This window comes from Coturnix japonica, chromosome 33 (assembly GCF_054131305.1).
Source record: "Coturnix japonica strain WE chromosome 33, WE-NBRP24, whole genome shotgun sequence".
In the NCBI taxonomy this organism is placed as follows: domain Eukaryota; kingdom Metazoa; phylum Chordata; class Aves; order Galliformes; family Phasianidae; genus Coturnix; species Coturnix japonica.
Window position 1 is genome coordinate 2091240 of NC_140695.1, and position 20614 is coordinate 2111853.

A 20614-nucleotide genomic window follows, 5' to 3' on the forward strand; every position below is an offset into this window, starting at 1 on the left:
ACCCAGCAACTTTACAACACTTCCACTACTGAGCAAAGACAATGGAAGAAGCACGGGACAGGTGTCAACTTTACTGATACCCCCTTTGGAACGTGTGTACCAGGGGAAAATTACGTCTGATGGTCAAGAGTAAGCAATACGGTGCTGTGAGCTCCGACAGCCAGCAGTTCTCAACACCTCACTGCCCACCCATCCATCCCACACCAGCTCAGCTTACCTACAAGCTGCTGCACACTATGGTGTGAAGAAAAAAACACTAAAGGAACTAACTAACGGCACTAACTAACTAAAGTCACTAACTAACAAACAGAACTAACTAACAAACAGAACTAACTAACAAACAGAACTAACTAACTAACAGAACTAACTAACTAACAGCACTAAAGGCACTAAAGGCACAAGAACAACAAAGCAATCAACCACTCCGACCACTAGCACACCCACAAAGGAACACAGAACGCACCGCTCCTCCCCTCATTCCAGTCGCTTATGACATCACCAACGGCCAACAGCCTGGTCCACCATGACCCCCCACAAGGCGGGGAGCCAAGACCTTGTGGTCACATCTGATTCCAACACGGCACCACAACATTCCAGGACTCAGTGTGGGCTTGGAATTCTATCCTGGTGTGGCAGCGCAATGGGAGGTGTTAGGGCACAGCTGAAGAGCTGAAAGACACCGGACGTTTCCAAAGGAGGGTGCCAGATTAACTCTCAGCATTCTCTTGCGGGGCTCTTAGGAATGCTTCAAACCCATTTTCACTGCCTAGCTCATTTCTAGAAAGTCCAGTTGAGAAATGCTCACTTTGTCTGGGGAACGCCTCTATGCATCATGAATGAAAAATAAAATAAAATGGGCACGCGACCCTATGAAACTTACCTCTCTGCTCTTGCTGTCAGCCAGACACCTCAGATGAGCATGACGTGTCCCTGCTCCTGAATGAAGATTCACCCAAGTCTGTGTTCCTCTCTGCTCCATCACAGGGTCTAAAAGAAACACAGACAGAGATGATTGCAAGATAATTTGAGCAGACAAATAGGAAGGGTGCACATGAATTCTCTTTAGCAAGAAATACTACTTGAGAATCCACAGACAGTTTTTGGAGAGGTAGTATGAATGATGAACAGAAAGAAAATAGATTCATTAAAATAACCTAGTTAATTATCTCCCCATCAAAAAAGCAAGCTTTCTGGGCACTGTTACCAGCAGCTCCTAGAACACCTTGCACCACAAACTGCGGCACATACATTTTCTTCCCACAGGTCCCTCCCCTTTCTCATTAGTGTCAGATTCACTCAGGTTAAAATACATGGATCAGAACAGCCATTCAGTTCTGATGAGGCAGGATCCCACCACCGGGATGTCCCCCAGTCCCATTCCCTGCTTTTCCCAGCATGGGTTGGGAAATCAACAGCAACTGACATCACCTACCCAGACTTCTGCAGGGCCTTCCATTTGGTCTCACATCACAGAGAGAAGCAGGAGAGCTCTCGTGGCACAAAGCTCGGGGCTGCAGAAATCAAGGCTGCCTCTAAGATGGTGCTTCAAACAAAATGTGGAACTGGACATGAGACATGAAAGACAGGGCTGCATGTGCAACATCAGCGCTTCCTGCAGAGCATATCGCACAGCTGTAGGCACACTGCAGAAGACTCACACAGCACCTGAGAGGTAACAGCTCAGGAAGGAAAAACCTTACCCCGGGAACACAGCCACAAGCTACTCTCTTCTTCGTGGCCTTCCTTCACACTCAGCATTTCCCTCAAGAGTGCTGCTCAAGGTGATGCTGTCTCCTGCTGTTGGCCACTTGCACTGCTGGATGCTGCACCCACAGCTCATTCTGCTTGGGGCAAAGCCTGCTGGCTTCACTGCAAACCACAGGCACAGGCCACAGCCTGATCCACCTGCTTTGTCTGAAAGGCTTCTAAGGCTGCTCTCATGGGATCCCTTCTGCTGCTCCTTCTCTCTGGGCAGGAAGCTCTACTCTCTCAGCAACAGCCAAGAGCTGGAAGGCTGGAAACGCCTCTAATCCCCACGGATGATTCTGTCTACAAACACAACAGCTGCCTGCTCTTCAGCAGGGGGATGCTCACCCAGCAAAGCGCTCACCCACCAGATACCTTTTCCATAATCTCAGAGCTGTCACAACAGTGCAACCCTCTGCACTGCATTTCCAATCAAGGTAAACATAGATCTAAACTACTCCTTCTGTGTTCATACATAGATCCAGTTTGGGCTGGAGATCGAGAGCTCAATACAACAGATATAATGTGAGGTGCAACTGGAAGACGTTTCTCCAAGCCAACAAAAGCCAACTCACCAACCATCAGCCAGGTCTTGCTAATTCGGATGATCGGAGCATGAGGGAGGGGGTCGGACATCGGACCACAAGTGTCCATTTCCACTGCAGCTCCATCTAGAGAAGAGCATCAATCAGCAGGTGAGAATGAATTCATTCACAGGCTGCACAATGAGTCTGTTCTTGACACAAAAAAAACCACACTGATCCCCCACCAAAAAAGGGAACGGCAGGAGCTAATACGGACCAAAGAGGTTCTTGTTCCTACGCCTCATCCTCTCACCACAGGTCTCAAATCCATTTGACTCCAGTCACTGGATTCACCCTGGCCTGGCCCAAGACCCGGTCCTACCATAGACTCATAGAATTACCCAGGTTGGAAAAGACCTGGAAGATGATGAAGTACAACCACAGCCTACCCTAACTCTAAAAACCCTACACTAAATCATATCCCTGAGTACCACATCCATATGGCTCTTAAACACAACCAGGAATGGCGATTCAACCACCTCCCTGGGGAGCCTATTCCAGTACCTAACTACCCTTTCTGTAAAGAAGTGCTTCCTAATATCCAACCAAAACTTGCCCTGCTGCAACTTGAGGCCATTTCCCCTTGTCCTCTCACTTGTCACTAGTGAGAAGAGACCTGCCCCACTCTCACTGTAAGAACCTTTCAGGTACTGGAAGAGGGCAATAAGGTCTCCCCTCAGCCTCCTTTTCCCCAGACTAAACAGCCCCAGCTTCCTCAGCCTCTCCTCATAGGGATGATTCTCCAAGTTTTCATGAGCCTTGTTGCCCTTCTCTGGACCTGCTCCAGTAACTCCATGTCTTTCCTGTGCTCAGCTCCCCAAAACTGAACACAGTACTCAAGGTGAGGCCTCACCAATGCCGAGTACAGGGGCAGGATGACTTCCCTAGTCCTGCTCACCACACCATTCCTGATACAAGACAGGATGCCATTGGCCCTCTTGGCCACCTGGGCACACTGCTGGCTCATATTCAGTCGACTGTCCATCAGCACACCAAGGTTCCTTTCCATCTGTGAGCTTTCCAGCCACACCTCCCCAAGCCTGTAGGGTTGCCTGGGGTTGTTGTGACCAAAATGCAGGACCCGACTCTTGGCCCTATTGAAACTCATGCCGTTAGCATGAGTTAACCAGACAGACCCTGGGATGCAGACTGCTCTCCAAAGCCCAGCTGGACACCAGCAAACAAGAAGTTGATCAGATCCAACCCCAAGCAAGCACCGAGCCTCCCCAGGAAACTTTGCCATCAGCTCCGTCATCGCTTTTCCTTTCCTCCACACCTCAGTCCCAAAGTACTTCCCATGTCTGCCAGCACGTGTTACCTCCCACCTTCTCATCAGACAGTGCTTCAACAGCTCCAAATTTGCTTCTGGGGCCCTCCTTCACCTCACTGTACTAACACTCAGCTATCGTTATGATTATACCACATCCTCCTCAAAATAAACTGATTCTCAGACTAGAGGAATAGAAGGCTGAATCTGAGACATCCTCGGTCTGCAAAATAATATACTGCTTGGAAGCAAAGCTGTGTGCCAAGGAGCGCAGCTGCAAGATGCAGAAGAAAACTCACCATGCTGCCCTTCTCCATTAGAACAGAAGGAAACACCACAGAAAGACAGAGCAGGCTTCACAAACTCAAAATCCAGCACATCAAGCTGGCAAGAGATGATTCTGAACTGCCGTCATTTACACTTGTCTCCACAGTGGGGTCCGTCCAGGAGAGCTGAGAAGGAACTTACTGGCAGTGGCAGGGCCCTTCCTTGCAGCACTCCTTCTGGTAGTTCAGATTCAAATTACACAGAAATCCTAGCACAAGTTCTCAGTGAGAACTGCACCTAACATTCCTCCTTCTACAAGCAAACAGGCCCAACACGTGGTCATGAAAATGCTTTCATCAAAAAGAAGCAGAGATGGCACGGCAGGACAGATGTACTCGGTGTGCATGTTTGAAGCCATTTGAGAACCTAGTCGTTCTTGCTGCAGGACCCCTGACTTCTGTTAAAAGCTGAATGGTCCCCAGAGCACCTGTTTCCATCAGCTGCCACCATCCAAAACAGCCAGCCTTCTTACAGTCACCTGGCCCAAACATCCCTTTTGCTCTACACTTGATTCACAGAATCACAGAATTGTAGGGGTTGGAAGGGACCTCTAGAGATCATCAAGTCCAACCCCCCTGCCAAAGCAGGTTCCCTACACCATGTCACACAGGTAGGCGTCCAGGCAGGTCTTGAATATCTCCAGAGAAGGAGACTCCACCACCTCCCTGGGCAGCCTGTTCCAGTGCTCCGTCACCCTCACTGTAAAGAAGTTCTTTACGAATGTGCGGAACTTCCTATGCTGTACTTTCATCCCATTACCCCTAGTCCTATCCCCACACACTACTGAAAAGAGACCAGACTCACCACTATGGCTCCCACACCTCAGGTATTTATAAACCTGGATCAAGTCCCTTCTCAGTCTTCTTTTCTCAAGGCTAAACAGACACAGTTCCCTAAGTCTCTCCTCATAGGGGAGATGCTCCAGACCCTTCACCATCTTAGTGGCCCTCCGCTGGACTCTTTCCAAGAGATCCCTGTCTTTTTTGTACTGGGGAGCCCAGAACTGGAAACAATATTCCAGATGAGGCCTCACCAGGGCAGAGTAGAGGGGGACGATCACCTCCTTCGACCTGCTGGACACGCTCTTCTTAATGCACCCCAGTATGCCATTGGCTTTTTTGGCTACAAGGGCACACTGCTGGCTCAAGGTCAATCTGTCGTTCACCAGGACGCCCAGGTCCCTCTCAGCAGAGCTCCTCTCCAGCAGCTCTTCCCCCAGCCTGTACTGGTGCATGCAATTATTTCTACCCATGTGCAAGACTCTACACTTGCTTTTGTTAAACCTCATCTGGTTTCCTACTGCCCAGCTCTCCAGCCTGTCCAGGTCTCGCTGAATGGCAGCACAGCCTTCAGGCGTGTCAGTAAATCCTCCCAACTTCGTATCATCAGCAAACTTGCTGAGGGTGGTCACTATTCCCTCATCAAGGTCGTTGATGACGACGTTGAACAAGACCGGACCCAGAACAGACCCCTGGGGGACGCCGCTAGTTACAGGCCTCCAGCCAGACACCGCACCGCCAACAACAACCCTCTGCACTCTGCCAGTCAGCCAATTCTCAACCCATTTAACCGTCCACTCATCTATCCCATACTTCCTCAGCTTTGTTATAAGGATGTCATGGGGGACATTCCTGCAAGTGATGGGAGCTCGGCATGCACACCATCCTTCCAACAGCACATCACTGCAGCAAGGGATCACAGCACTGGCACAGCTGAAACAAAAAGGGTGTGCGGCATTTTGTTAGCACTCAGTGTGAACAAATCTACCACTGAGCAACACCGTAAGCCCCCACTCACCTCAGCACAGGTGAACCTGTAACCCCAGCCTTCCCCTATCCATGTGCACACGATCACCTGTGCGCCACCCTCCGTGCTTTGCACACTCCCATGCACGTACTGCATCTTCTGCCCTCCTTTGCATTCACAGACGTGTGCCAACCATCCCTGGGAACACGTACGTGCCTACACCTTCCACAAACACCCCTTTGTGTGCACCTGTGTGCAACCCAACTCCTCAGCACACGCACGCCTTTGTGCCACCATATCCACGCACTCACCACATGCCCTCCAGCATCACTGCTGCCTCCTCTGGTACCGGACCCGCAGATGCTTCAGAGCTCATTAGCATGGACTTCCTTCCTCCCCTCAGCAGCTGCTCCTGCACTCACCTTCATTCCTACTCAGATACCGGCTGCTTCCAGCACCAGCTGACCTGCAAGACACAGAAAGGAAAGGTGGGAGTCATGCAAACGCACAAGCCCAAGGCTGCGTCACCACCACGTATGGCAGCCTCGGGAAGTCAGCTGCAACTACAGCCTTTGTCAGAACGGAAGCAAGCACCATCAATTAAGTGTGACCTCTGAACTCACTGCCACCACCTGAAGTAGGCACTGAAATCGCTCACTTCACTGCAGCTGGTTACCTCCAAATTCTTTTGTTTTTGGGAAATGATGGACATGGAATTAAAGGACTCCAAAAAAATGACATCTACTTCATTGTAGGTGGCACAGGTGGGTGAGTGACACAAAAGATGTGTCCTTGGTTCCCAGCCCCTCTATTGGTTACCTCGGTGGCTTGCAGCAACTAGAACTTTCCCCCTTTTGGAAGAGTTCACCTTGGTGATTGTTTTGCATTGCTTTTTGAGTAACATACACTTAGGGTAGGATGCCTCTCTCAAAATACACGCATCTACATGCTGGAGATAAGTTAGAGAGGCACTTGCAGCAGAGGCCATCCTACAGCCAGCAGTAATCTGTAAAGTACAGGCAATAGAAATCAGGGCTACCCCATTGAGGATGATGAACCATGTCTGAAAACTGCCTCTTCCTTCTCTCCACTGATCACACTGGGAGCCTCAGATGATGCTCTCAGATGCACATGTTCTAGATAGGAATTTGTTGTACAGCTAGATGATGTGAAGGCCATCCCTTCAGCTTATACTTAGAGGATATTTGCTCCCACAGTTCCCTCAACAGATCATTCCTGATTTACTGGTAATGGAACAAGCTGGAGTGAGATGCCCATTTCCAACACTACCCCAGTGCTTTGGGTAGTTCTCACATTTGTGTAAAATGGTTCCTCCTTTCACTTATTTTTAAGAGAAATACTCAGTGCTTCAAGGTTCAAGTAGAAGGTTGCTATTCACTTTAACCATATTATGAGTTAGCTCTCATGACAATCTTATCAGAAGACAGCTGAAGGAATCAGACCCCAGAATCTCTCCCATCCCATTACCTTTCACAGACAGAGAGGCTTTGGAGGTTAGACCACGGGCAATAAAAACGACTTCCCCAGCGTCAGTAGGAGTCACACTTTTGATAAGGAGAGTCTCTTACCAACCCACGTTAGAAGCTTTAAATCGCCCACCACTTTCCACTCTGCTTCCATTCAGTGACCACTTGAACTCATCAATGCTTTCATGGGACAGAATGCATTCAAAAGTGCAATCTTCTACCTCCTGGATTTCAGTGTTTTTCAGCCGTTTGGTAATGCCAATATTCAGCTCTGGAAGATAAGAGATAGGTTAGTATGAGGTTTATGTGGAGAAAAGGCATTTGTGACCGATGTGAGTAGCAGTACTGGTGTTTTAACTCAGGATTTGCAGATCATGGCTGCGTTCCTCACTGATGTATTCTCTAAGACATTCTCCTCTCAGAATCAGCAGAAAGCTATAAAAAAAAAGAGACGTGAATCTCTTGGCTTTGCTCTGGAAGAACTACAAGGAGAGCAGCTCAGTCCATGAGGCACAATGAAGATTCAATGAGCTGCAGAGGGAAAAACCTAACAGAGAGGACAAATCTAGGATGCTGCGTGAGAAAAAGGGTTTTGCCTATGACAAGAAATTAACTGTTTCTATTAGCTAATTTGTTACCATCCTACCCCTACTGGTGTTCAAACCATTTCTCCATTTTAGGGATGTTTAGAAAGGAAACATTTCCAGGACATTCTTGATGTGTTTGGTGATTTTCATGGCAAAATGAGATACATTTACATCAAAAGCAATGGGAATTTTCCAGACATCACTGTGTTAAATTGCAGTAATACAGTTCTATTGTAGAAACTATTAAGGCTTGTGGGGGAATAGGTGTAAGACATAGTGACCACACTGAATGTGCTTTCAGCACTCCTTTACTTTCCACAGTACTTACCCTGAACGCCGACCTTTGACTTGGCAACATCAGTGCCAATATCACAGGTATATAAACCTGCATCTGACTTCTCGAGGTCATGGATAAGGAGACATAGGGTCTTCCCAGACTGTAGCAGCTCATACTTGTTGCCAGAAGTGAGCACAACACCGTTCTTTTTCCTCACTGGTTTGACCTTCTCTTTAGAGACTTTGCATTCCAATTTAATCACACCCCGCTCCTTATCAAGAACATCATCCAAGGACTTAATGAAGACAGCAGGCTTCTCTGCTATTAAACAGGCAAAATACAAAAATGTGATACAGAAGTTGAGACATTTCCAGTTGCTTTCATATTTTAAAGAGGAATCAATAAATCTTTACCAGTACTGACGACACCAATATAGAACCTAAAGCGGTTTCGTGTCTGTTGACTGAATGCACTTTATGGAATTCTGAACTAATCAGTAGGAGAATACAGGGAACAGGAGGGACAGCCTGCATTGCCATGGGTGGGACTGATAATCATATGAAGTAATTGGGATGCAGCTCTTCTGAAGCTGGAGAGCTGGCATTGACCTCACGTGCTGCAGAGCTCATACAGCAGGCCACAGTATTAAGAGGATAAGCTGCTGAACACTTTTGATTTTCCCCTTTTATTGACTCATTTTATCTCTATTATATTTCACACATCAGATGTTTATACTGGGGAAAAAACATCCACCAAATGCAGAAGAAAGGAGAAAGAGGAAATCCTTCAAACTCTGAGCGCATAGAGTAAAAGAGCTTAATTGCTGGGGAGAGCAGATTAGAATCACAGTATCCTTAGAATTGGAAGAGACCCTTAAAGGCCATCTAGCCCAGCTCCCCTGCAATAAACAGGAACATTCACAGCTAGATCGGGTTGCTCACAGCCTGGTCATTAGTCATTCCAGAGGCAAAACACACACTGAATGATCTCTCCCTGCAGTCATAAATCCTTGGAGACAACAGCATTGACACTGCATGTTAATGAAGCAGTAAAAGAAATTGCTCTTGTAACTCTCCTTGTGTTAAGTAAAATGATGATCAAAAGCAATGGAATGCTTTGGCAGGACACCAAAACCATCCTCCTTCGTTGATATCTGCTGCATTGGAACCTTCCACTGGAAGAAAGCCCCTGATGACTTGTCACCCCAGAGAGGTGAGCTTTAGAAGCAGGATTGCTGCACAATAGAATGAACTGCAGCTCCTTAGCATTTCTTACATCCAGGAGGTCTGTGATCAGACCCACCTATCACCTTCAGGCACGCGCTTTCTGACACCTTGTCTGACTTCACTGTCACTGTGCCAGCATCCTCAGGCTTAACCTGCTTCATTGTCAGTGTGCAGCAATTGCCAACGTTCTTGATGTCATTGTAATTGTTGGTGTAAAGCAGGTTGCCATTCAGGAACCATTCCACGTTTTTGTCATCATGGGACAGCTCGCAGGAGAAGACAGCAGAGCTCTCTTCTTCAATTTCCACATCCTGCAGGTGCTTCGTCACTTCTACATTGCAGGCTGTGGGGAAAAAATGTGAACTGTTCCCACTGTTACTATAAATCATGTTGGGAAGCAGTTGAGTGGTTGGACTAGATGATCTCTGTGTAATCTTCTCAGTGAAGATTATACATTTATAAAGTTAGCAGGAGAGAATGTCAGAAATCAACCTCAAGAAGAGAAATCTGAGGTGAAATAGGACATGGAAGAGGCCACCCTCCCTGCTCATACCTTCAGCTGTCAGCGTGGCCTCAGTTTCTGCAATTCCTGCCTTGCACTTGTACACACCAGCATCATCGGGCTTCAGCTTCAGAATCTGGAGCTCTGCTGAATGCTTATCCCTCTTGATCCTGTACTTCTCAGAGGGTTTGATGGGCGTGTGGCCCTTGAACTGTTTCACAACCTTTGGAGAAGGCCTGAAGTCACAGGACAGGATGACAGAATGATGTTCCAAAGCTGTCTTGTCCTCCAACTTCCTGGTGATTTGTATATGGTAATCTGAAAAGCAGGGGTGGAAGAGAAGAAAGGATGAGGACAATTGGAAGAAGAGGAAAGTCTCTTGTGTCTATTCCATTCCATTTCATTTCATGTTCACAATGGTTCTGTGAACCACTCCAAAGATAAAACAAACGACTGCCTATAGGGAATGCCATTGACTACATTTCTATAAAGTAATACTGTATATTATCTACCAAATGCAAGGTCTAGCTCTTGTTCTGTGCTTATTAAATTGAGGCTTTTATTCAAATAAGAGTGAGTTGAAAATATAACAAGTACTTTAGGATGCTAACGGAGACTCTTACGCTGGGGACAACAGCAGATAAAAAGCCTGGAAGATTCTTTCAGATGAAATCAATGACAAACTGCATCAAATTTAGGTGGTACCAAACTTAAACTTGTCTACTTCACAAATACAATTAATTTCACCTGATTAGACTTCTTGGGTATAGCCAAGGACAAAACCTCAGCTCTGTAGATCTGAATAGTAAGCACATCACAACTATTCAAACAGATCTTTTACTGAGATGCAGCTGTCTCATTTAGTGTCCAACAACTTTGAACTGGAAATGGAGCAGACCCTCCAGACACACACACAATATTTCAAAGACCCCAGTGAAGGAAGACTGTACGTTAATTAATTCTTCATCTTCATGATGTAAACCAAGCCAGGATATGTTACCTCTGACGAGCAGATTGGCTGTGGATTTGGATTTGCCAATTGAGAACTGAATGGCGCCTGTCATATCAGTGGTGGTTTTCGATATATTCATGCGGTGGATGGTGCCTTCATGCTGCAGAATCAAGTTTCTGCCAGCCTGTAAGACTTCCCCACGTAGATACCACTTGGGAGGTTTCACAGAAGGAATGGATATCTTTTCCTTACACATATTTGCACAGAAAATAAGTAGGATTATGTTTTATTCTAAACCATTATCCATTTCTGAGTCATTTCTCTCTTCAACACAGTCAATGCTTTATTGCCCTTGAACTTAAAGATAGACTTACTAGCTACAGTGGAGCTCCCTGCAAACAGTTTTCATGGAAACCAGAATCTCATTTATTCTAAAACCTTTTAAGCAAAATTAAGGGTAGAAAAACAATAGAACTGAATGAATCTTTAAGGTCATTTAGTTCCAATCCCCCTGCTATAGGCAGGGAAACCTCCCTCCAGACCAACTCTTCTCCTCAGGGTCAAGGCTTCTCTCAAATCATTCTCCTCTAAACCTGTACCTGTGCTTAGGATTGCCCTGACCCAGGTGCAGGGCCTTGTAATTGGCCAAACTGAAGTTCATGAGGCTGCCAAGGGCCCACCTCTCCAGCCTGTCCAGGTCCCTCTGGGTAGCATCCTTTCCCTCTAGCACATAAACAGCACTGCTCAGCTTGGTGTCATCTGCAAACTTGCTGAGGCTGCATTTGATTCCACTGTCCATGTTGCCTACAAAAATGTTAAATAACACTGGTCCCAACACCACCCTCCACCTGGACACTGAGCTATTGACTGCAACTCTCTGAGTGTGCCCATCCAGCCAGTTCCCTATCCTGCAACTGGTCCATCCATCAAAACCATTTTTCTCCACTTTGGTGACCAGGATGTCATGCAGGATGGGATCAAATGCTCTGCACAAGTCCAAGTAGATGATGTCAGTTGCTCTCCCATTATCCACTGATGCTGTTACTCCATCATGAAAGGCCACCAAGTTTGTCAGGCATGGCTTGACCTTGATGAAGCCATATTGGTTACCACCATCACCTCATCTTTATTTTCCAAACTATGCCAAGGAGAACTAGACAGAACTCTACAATGTCGTGTCACTACAAACCTGTCTGAACCATTGGCTTCTCTGCATGCTCATCACTAGTCTCTCCTTAGCTTGTGTGCCCACAATGTATGGGGAATGTCAGCCACAAATCTTACCTAGGGGACATCTTTGCTTCAAAACCCCTTGAACATCACACAATCCCTTTTAACTCTCCAGCTCTGCACTAATTTATGTCAGAATCAGACCATACTTCTGTGCTGCCATTTCCCTTTCCTTCTGAAGGGCCTGGATAAAACTTGGATTAACCTCAGGAGCAGAGTTCCCGCATAAAACAGCCAGTACTGAAACAGCAACCCAACCTGGTTGCAGACTGAGAGAGAAAATGAGAGTTCACCACTTGTGAATAATGAGACTTCTCTTATTTCCCTGGGAAGTAATGCCCACTTTTTTACTTTGACGGAGCTCCTTCCCATCCTAGAAGGGAAAATGTCAAGTCCGATCTCCATTAGTCCTTCCATCTCTGCACTGAGCAAAGGGAGCTTTTAGATCTATGCTTAATTCACCCACTCCCCTAGAATTAATGGAACTGTGCTTACTGGAACATATGCTGAAGCTTAAGCACAGTGCAGTGTTTTCAACATGTAGGAATGGCTATAGAACATGCAGAAATTCTGGCTGACCTATGACAGCTTAAAGCACTGCGGAGGACTGTTAACAAGCTCGTTTGGACATCACCTTGAATAAATGACGTTATCCCCAAGAAAGGGAAGGAACAGCTGAGCACCGGGGAGGTACACAAAGTGCCAGAGCAAATTCTCACATTGCCAGGTGCAAAGAAAACTGAGATTTCACCCTAAAACCCAGTTCACAACAAGGCTACAAAATCCTGGCTGAGAATTTCTGTGTTAGAGTTGAAGCTCAAGACTGTACTCCAACCGACAATATTTTGTGCAGCAAGACCTCAGGAGTTCACAAGAAACCCAAAACAACTTGATAAATGAACTCAGGACATAGTAACAAAGAGTGCTGATCTGGGCAAGTAAAAGAGCATAAAGAAAAGAGAGCAGTGAAAAAGCTATAAACAAAAGCTCAGACTCGCATCCCTTGGAAATGTAATTAAATGCTCTCATTCATTTCCAGAGCAGTCAGAAATGAAAATACCATTACATGCCATACCTTGAACCACTTGACGTCCACCTTGGGCCTGGACAGCTCACACTCAAAAGTGACCCTGTCCTTCTGAGTGATGCTAATGTCTGCCAATGGTTTGCTGATTTTCACAGGCAATTCTGAGAAGGAGAAAGAAGGATGTGGATTTAGTTGGGAAGGAGGTCTCTAGGAGCATCTGGCATAAGGAATAATGAAAGGCAGAGCCTACTCTCCATGATCACTAGAACTTGTAATTAATAACAGAAAAAACTATTGTTCTGAGCACATTACCATTACTTGTGTTAGGGACAATAATGTTACAACAATCCTCTTGATATATCAGGGATACTCTGGTGGCAATGGCCCAGTGCATAACATTCTTATATGCATTACTAACATAATTGCCAATAGAATATTGGCATAACTGCCAATACAAGTGATAAGTGCACATTTTGGGACACAGAGCAGAATTTTGTGACAACTCTCAGCCCGGAATATGTTGATGAAGAAGATGTCCTAACAGTGCATGCCAGTGATTTGACAAACCCTGCTCAGTATGGCACAGTTCGTCTTCAATTTTTGGGATCTTTGATTCCCAGTTGGCTCTTAGGCAAAAAAAAAAAAAAGCCACCCAAACAACCTAGTCCTCCCTCATCTCACCCTTCTCATCCAGCTGCTGCCTCACAGAAGGGGTAAAATAAAAACTCTCCTGTACTAGCAGAGAGATTTGCAACGGAGTAACTTAAGTAAGGATGGGGGACTGAAGGTGCTGGGGAAGACATCCAGGCTTTAGCTACAGGGCATGCACGCAGAATCACAAAACAAAGGCCAGTCAGAGAAATCAGAGCTTCTTCAGAATTAATGGGGTTGTTTCTACATGCCCACCCTATCTCCCAGTGTAAAACCTTCCAGTGAAAAAAAAGAAAACTACAGATGGGTGGGGAGAAATGTTGGTGAAATTATTTGTGATAATTTTTGCTAATAATATGCTCAAAATCCTGGAGCAAGACTTCAAGTTAAGCAACTCAGTCTGTGTAAGTAGACTTACAGAAGGGAACCATAAAGCTTATGGAAGGGAACTGTCAAGCTAATCCACAGCTAAAACAGAGTAGAGACGAATTGCAGGAGCTTATTTACTTTGCACAAGTGTGAGCTTTAACCACTGCTGAGCTCCTAGTACAAAAGTCTGAACCAATGCAACAAACCAACCCATCCATGTTGTACGAAGGAATGTACTGACACCACCAGAACACAAAATTATATGGCTAAAAATACCTGCAAAAATCATCCAGCCCTTCTCCATTGCTCCAGGACATGCTCAGCTCTTTGTGCCCCACATATTTCACTAACCTTTTCTGAAACCCACACTGAAGGCTTCAAAGCCCCTCCAAATGACTTATCCAGTTATCCAACCATTAAAAAGATTTTTTGTTGTAGAACTTGCATCTTTGTCATTGCAATTTAGGTCTATTATTTCCGCACAGAGAACAGATTGTTTGCTTCCACTTTCTAAGAGCCTTTCATTTACTCAAAACCTGCAATCATGTTATGTTTGAGCACCTTCAAAGAGCCAACAGAGTCAATGATTTTATTGGAAGCTTCAGATTTTATGACTCGCAGTACGTGATCACCATAACTCACACTCACATCTCCTGCCTATAGAGGAGATCCTCCTTGCATCTACAAAGATGCAAGAAGAAAAGAGGCAAAGAAGGGGCAAAAAAAATCCCATCTTACATTTGGGATGCTTAATTCCAGCCTTGAAGGCTGATTTGCCCACTTAACTGCTGTGCTCTTCAGAAGCAGTTGTTCCACAGTTATTTTGAGAGAAAGAAGTTTTGTACTTGGTTGTTAACACAGAGAACAGCATAAACACACAATTAAACTCAGCTTTGAAGTGTTGTAATGGCTGATGAGGGAAGGCAAGGATCCTTCCACACCGTCAGCCTTCATTTCCAGAGACATACCTTTGGGGGTGATGGTAATGCTGCTCTTGTCATCTCTGGACTCACAGAAGTACTCTCCCTCATCCTCAGCCCGGATCCGTGTTATTGTCAGGGTTCTTCTGACCCCTTCCTCATCAATCTGGAAACGTTTGCTGGGTTTGATCTCAACTGCATTCCTGCGCCACACCACCTTCCCTTTGCCATGGCTCACTTCCTCTTCCTCTAAGCCACATAAACAGCTGCTTAGTGCTCCCAAAGCGAATGCTCACCAGTTGTTTCCAACTTGAAGGTCATCTTCTGGCCAGCAGCCTCGCAGATGTATTCTCCAGCACCTTTCTTCTCCAGCTGCTCCACAACCAGACGCCGTGTTTTGCCCACAGATTCCATTCTGAACTTTCTGGAGGAGTCAAGCAGTCTTCCATCCTTGTACCATTTTACTTCGCTTGGATCCTGTGCTACTTCACAGCTGAAGGAGGCACTTGCTGCCAGGGCAGCACTCACCTCTTTCTGCACCTGCTCCTGGTTTATAAACACAGGTTTTGGCTCTGAGGGAAGAAAAGAAAAAGTATTGACTGAGGGACTGAAATGAGACCATCTTGCAGGTTTTATGTACAGGTTGGAACAGGTTTAGGTTACCACCGGCGCCCAAATTAATAGCCTTCACTAGAGAATATCAGCTCTTCTGTTGAAACTAAGTGTCAAATCTAGGCAAGAAAGAAGGTAGGAACTGAAGGAACCAAGAGGGTCCTTGAACACCAGTCCCATGGTTGCAAGTCACTATGCAAACATATTGAACCCAAAAGAACATCTGACCTGCAGGCAACCAAAACCTGAGTTCCTTTTACTTAAGACCCACTGTGAAACATCAAAACACATAAACATGTGATAGTCAAACCACTGGCTGCCTTTTCATGACCCAGAACAGTACTCCTGGCTTCCTGAACAGACTCCTCATGGCCTCTACCATTGCCACAGCTGTGACTGTCAAAGGCACAAAGGAAATATGCTCACCAACGCAGTCCTTTCTTCTTTGTGTGTGATTTGCAGATATCTATCTTACTTTGAGCTCTGGGAATAGTCAGCTCTGCCAGGTCTCTTACTGTGAGTAGCAGACTCGCCTATCCAGATGCAGCCTCCAACATAAAGGCATAGTAAAAAGGCAGTGTACTACTAGGAGAAGTTCCTGCTTCTCCTGCCATGAAAGGCTGCACGTACAACATGCACTCCAGCCTCACTGCACATACTTATCTCAGTCAAATGTTTCGGTGAACAAGAATTACAGTTTGGGATCTCAGGCACAGGAGAGGTTTGAATAATATCTTGAATATTGCTTCCATTGTACATATATCAGTAATTATTTTTCTACAGACAGACTGAAACAGGTCTTTGTGCCATACTAAAACCAAATACTTTCTACAAACCCAGGCAATCAAGTCTAGGGAAAAAACCTCAGCACAGACTACTGCAACTGGATCACTGTATAATAGAAACTAGATTTTACTTTACTGTTCTCTGCTGTATTTCAGACAACACCTGTCTCACCTGTGCCATGAATCTTGAAGGTGAGTTTCTGGCCAGCAGCCTCGCAGCTGTACTCCCCTGCATCTTTCTTCTCCACCTGGCTCAGCACCAGCCGACGCTGTTTGCCCTCTGACTCAGCCTTGAACTTCTTGCTCGAGGTGATCAGTTTCCCCTCTTTGTACCACTTCACCTCCGTCTTCTCCTGGGCCACCTCGCAGCTCAGCGTGGCATTTTGAGTCAGTACAACCTTCACATCCTTTTGTACCTGGTCCTTGTTTGTAAACACATCTTGTTTCTCTGCAGGGACATCACAACAGTCACGTTGTTTTGCTGTAGTCTGCTGCAGAGCTTACTCCAGTTCCCTGTTTTCACTACACTTGCCCTTCACAGGGAGCATCGTGATGCCTCATTAAGACAGGAAAATACTTTCCCCTCTATTTTGCCTTGGGAAATGATAGGCATATCATATCATATCATATCATATCATATCATATCATATCATATCATATCATATCATATCATATCATATCACAAAGCTAAACATTTCGCAGTCTGATAGCAGATTTGGACATGAGATTTAGAACACCTGCATGCACTGCTGAACCTCCTCCCTTCTCTTTTTTTCTTCTCATGTCTCTCTAAATTTCCAGTAAATCAGAAGGGAACGGCCCTCTAGAACAGGTTGCCCAAGGAGACTGTGGATGCTCCATCCCTGCAGGCATTCAAGGCCAGGCTGGATGTAGTTCTGGGCAGCCTGGGCTGCTGGTTGGAACCCTGCACATGGGAAGAAGGGGGTTGGAACTGGATGAGCACTGTGGGCCTTTGCAACCCAGGCCATTTATCAGTCTGATTATTGGCATTATCCACCTAATTGTGTCATTCAAATTTTGTAACCTGATCTCTTCAAACACCTCCCCTTTTCTCACTCCTTGCATGCCTGGTGTGCTCTTGCACTGTAACCCTGCAGACACCAGCTGACTACAAGAGCTGCACAAGTTACCCTCCTTGCCTATGGTTTGTGGCAGTAATTCATTCCTGGATGGAAAAGCACATGTAGAAAAGTGTTGCTGACTAGATGACACTAGATGACAAAGAACGTCCTATAGCCAAAACGTTTTGCACCAGAGAGGCCGAAAGTTGACCCTCCAAATGCAAGACACACAAAACAAAGCGTTCCTTTATCTCTGGGATTCCAAGCATTTTCTCACCTCTGACTTTCACTTGGAATGTTGCTTTGTCATCTTTTGTTTCACAGCTGTAGCTCCCTTGGTCTTTCAGGGTCACATTTTTCACCATGAGGTTGCGGTGCGTCCCCTGGGAGATGATGGTTGTCCTCTGGTCCTGCTTCACCTCTGTTTCATCTTTCTTCCATACGACAGCTCCGCTTGCAGCTGACACCTCACACACCAGCTCCAGGTCTTCAGAAGGACTGACTGATATTTCTGGAGTCGTTTTGGGCTTGTTGACCACATTAATGGCTTCATCTGAAGAAAAAAAGAGAAAGTGGTTTACATCCTGACTCAGGCTTATTCAGCACAGCATGAAAATACAGTTAGAACTGTATCTCTGCTCATTACATTTGGGCGATCGAGTTTCACCTCTGGAGGTACTCACATACAAACGTGTGCTTGATTCTCCTGTGTAAGGAAACAGTAAGTTCTATGCAGACAGTTCTTATTTCTTTTAATCACTTCTGTATTCTGCACGTGTTCTTCTGAAGCTAAAATGAAGGCAGCTAAGTAACGTGTTTGCAACACACGAACAAACCTATTCAACACCTTTTCTCTAAGCTAACAAGCAGCGTTTGATGAGCACATCAGTATTTCATGCCCTTCATTCCATCCAGAGAGAACCTGCCTGAAGAGCAAGCTGATGGCTGTCAGCTACAGGCAGACCTAGCTTAGTATTGCATTTCTTAGAGCAACAACTGTTGCTTTCAGTCACTGAACATACCAAGGCCAATTGCTATGCCAGGCACATTTATGGCATCAGTGAACAAATAATGAGTTAAAAATTGTAATAGACAGGAGACATCTATTCTTTTAAAACTAGGTGACCAAAGAAGAACAGTCCCTCTAGAGTCAAGCTGTTAAGAATTAATAGCACCAACCAATATCACATACATAGATTACTTCCCTGCCCTAAGACCATCTTGTGACCATTTGGTGCTCCTAATTAAGCCCTCTTGATGGCTTTTTTGTCTGAGCCATGTGACATTTTGTGATAGGAGTTACTGCTAGTGTTCCCTTAACCCAACACCAAAGTAGGAGGTATCCATTCTCAGGGAATCATGCAGGCTTCCTCTGTATTTGATGCTCAGAGACAGCCCCAGAACCTTTTAAATCTTAGCTTAGCTCTCATCCAATAATGTTCATCAAACAGTGCAACTTGTCCTTTGGGGATGCCTTTGTTCTGCATCAACCAGTTCCAACGGAGTCTTCTTGGCTTGTTTTAGATCAGTTTGTCAACAGGTAAAGCCAGGGTCTTTGAATTACAAAGTGAAATTGCAGAATGCATGATTCTCAACCAAACAGAACGGGAGGTGGGATGCAGGGTGAATACCTGAGCCAACACCACCTGCAAGCAATCCTTCAATATCTTAGGAATCTCTAGCCATCCCAAATCCAGTGTTGTGCTTGATCTATCATCTCTGCTGAGTTTTTAGCTAGCTGATGGTGAGCATCATGGTGGTGATGGGTGAGCAGTCGGACTAGAGGGTCTTAATCAACCTTAAGGATCCTGTGATCAGAGGAACGTGAATGTGCTGTTAAAGGTCACAAGGGCTGCACTGCAGCATGAGCATACACAGTGAAAGGCTTTCAGTAGAGCTTCAGTTCATAAATGAGGACTGGGTTATGGAAAATAGGCTCAAGATAGAAACCAGAAAACAGATCTTAACGCCAGGTTCTGTGAATGCAGCCAGCTGAATTTCACAGATATTGAATTTCAATGACAATTTCTTGTGTTATTTTACCCTCCAGCTCCACCCTGAACAGGAACAGGTCAGTGACAAGCATTACTCCTCCAGGCTTGACCTGACAGTGCTTTACTTGTACTATGAGCTAATGGCTGTGCTTACAGCACCTCAGGGAGACACCTCAGAGATCACAACATCCTTCGGGTACAGCAGGAGACACTGAACTCTCCAAATATGGAGTTTACTTTGTCCAAAGAGGAGACAGGATTCCAATGCTAATAACTTAGGACCATTTCAGTCAGAGGTTTAAAGATGATGTAAGCGCTGAGGCAATTCATGAACTAGAAGAATGAAGCCCAGATGTGAGGGCTCAAGTCGTGACTCCAGCGTCAGTTGGAGCTAAGGCTGTCCTGAATTCATCACAACACAGTTACATTATTTGCTCATGCTGTGGATTTGCATAGGGACAACAGTAAGATCAGAATTGCTTCAATAGAGCTATGCAATCTTTGTCCTAAATACTGGAAACCCACAGGGCTGGACAAATAAAATGAATTAAGTCTGAAGTGCTTTACATGGATTGTGATCCTATGTTTACCTCACAAACTTACCTGAGACATTCCAATCAGAAATCAGAGTGTCATCTCCAATTTTGCAGATGTTCCCTCGTCTTCTTTCGTTACAACTGAAGCCACAAGCTTATGCAGTTTCCCTTTATCTTCCATTGTGAATTTCTTACTGGTTGTGATTTCTTTGCCATTTTTGTACCACTTCACCATGACACTGGCTTCAGAGGTCTCAGAAACAAATTCAGCTTGCTTTCCAGCAACGGCCCTGATTACTCCTCCAGTTGTCTCTTTGATTATGAAGTTTGCCAGTGCTGAAACAAAATATGGACACACAAAATATGTATGATGGTAAAGAACTGCAGGGACATTGGTGACCATGAGGCATTCATTTATCATAAGACCAAACATACACGTTTATTCCTAGTTCTAATTGCTAGATTCTAATTCAGATGCTGGCAAATTGGCAGCTTTTATAAACCACGTACCAGATTACCTTATCTCCACAAGTTTAAGGACATACACTGTACAGGGGACAGAGCCAAAGGAAGAAGCCCAAGGCTTCAAGAAAATGTCTAAAATAGGAAAACTGAGGAAAGAATTGGAACAAGCAAACTAGAAGGAAATCAATGGAGGGGGTATCTATTACTGCACTGTAACCCCCTGGCAAACAAATCGAGCCTAA

General features: G+C 45.4%; 1 protein-coding gene and 1 long non-coding RNA gene across 4 annotated transcripts; both read right to left on the minus strand.

The window, feature by feature from the left end:
* Positions 1-888: 888 nt before the first annotated feature.
* Positions 889-6528, minus strand: LOC146755349 (uncharacterized). Of its 3 annotated transcripts, XR_014938128.1 has the most exons (4): positions 5982-6528; positions 2322-2417; positions 1433-1543; positions 889-987 (listed from the first exon to the last, which is right to left on the minus strand). It is a non-coding gene; the product is annotated as an uncharacterized LOC146755349 (long non-coding RNA). The 3 variants fall into 3 exon arrangements; XR_014938129.1 differs by lacking the exon at positions 5982-6528 and having other exon boundaries at positions 1433-1562; positions 2322-3019; XR_014938127.1 differs by lacking the exon at positions 5982-6528 and having other exon boundaries at positions 2322-3006.
* Positions 6529-8316: 1788 nt separating this feature from the next.
* LOC146755350 (obscurin-like) lies at positions 8317-14282 on the minus strand. The gene is made up of 4 exons (XM_085525689.1): positions 14255-14282; positions 13695-13772; positions 9801-10067; positions 8317-9590 (listed from the first exon to the last, which is right to left on the minus strand). The coding sequence occupies exons 1-4, from the start codon at positions 14280-14282 to the stop codon at positions 9283-9285; spliced, it is 681 nt and encodes a 226-aa protein (XP_085381815.1). The 3' UTR covers positions 8317-9282.
* Between the last annotated feature and the right edge of the window lie 6332 nt (positions 14283-20614).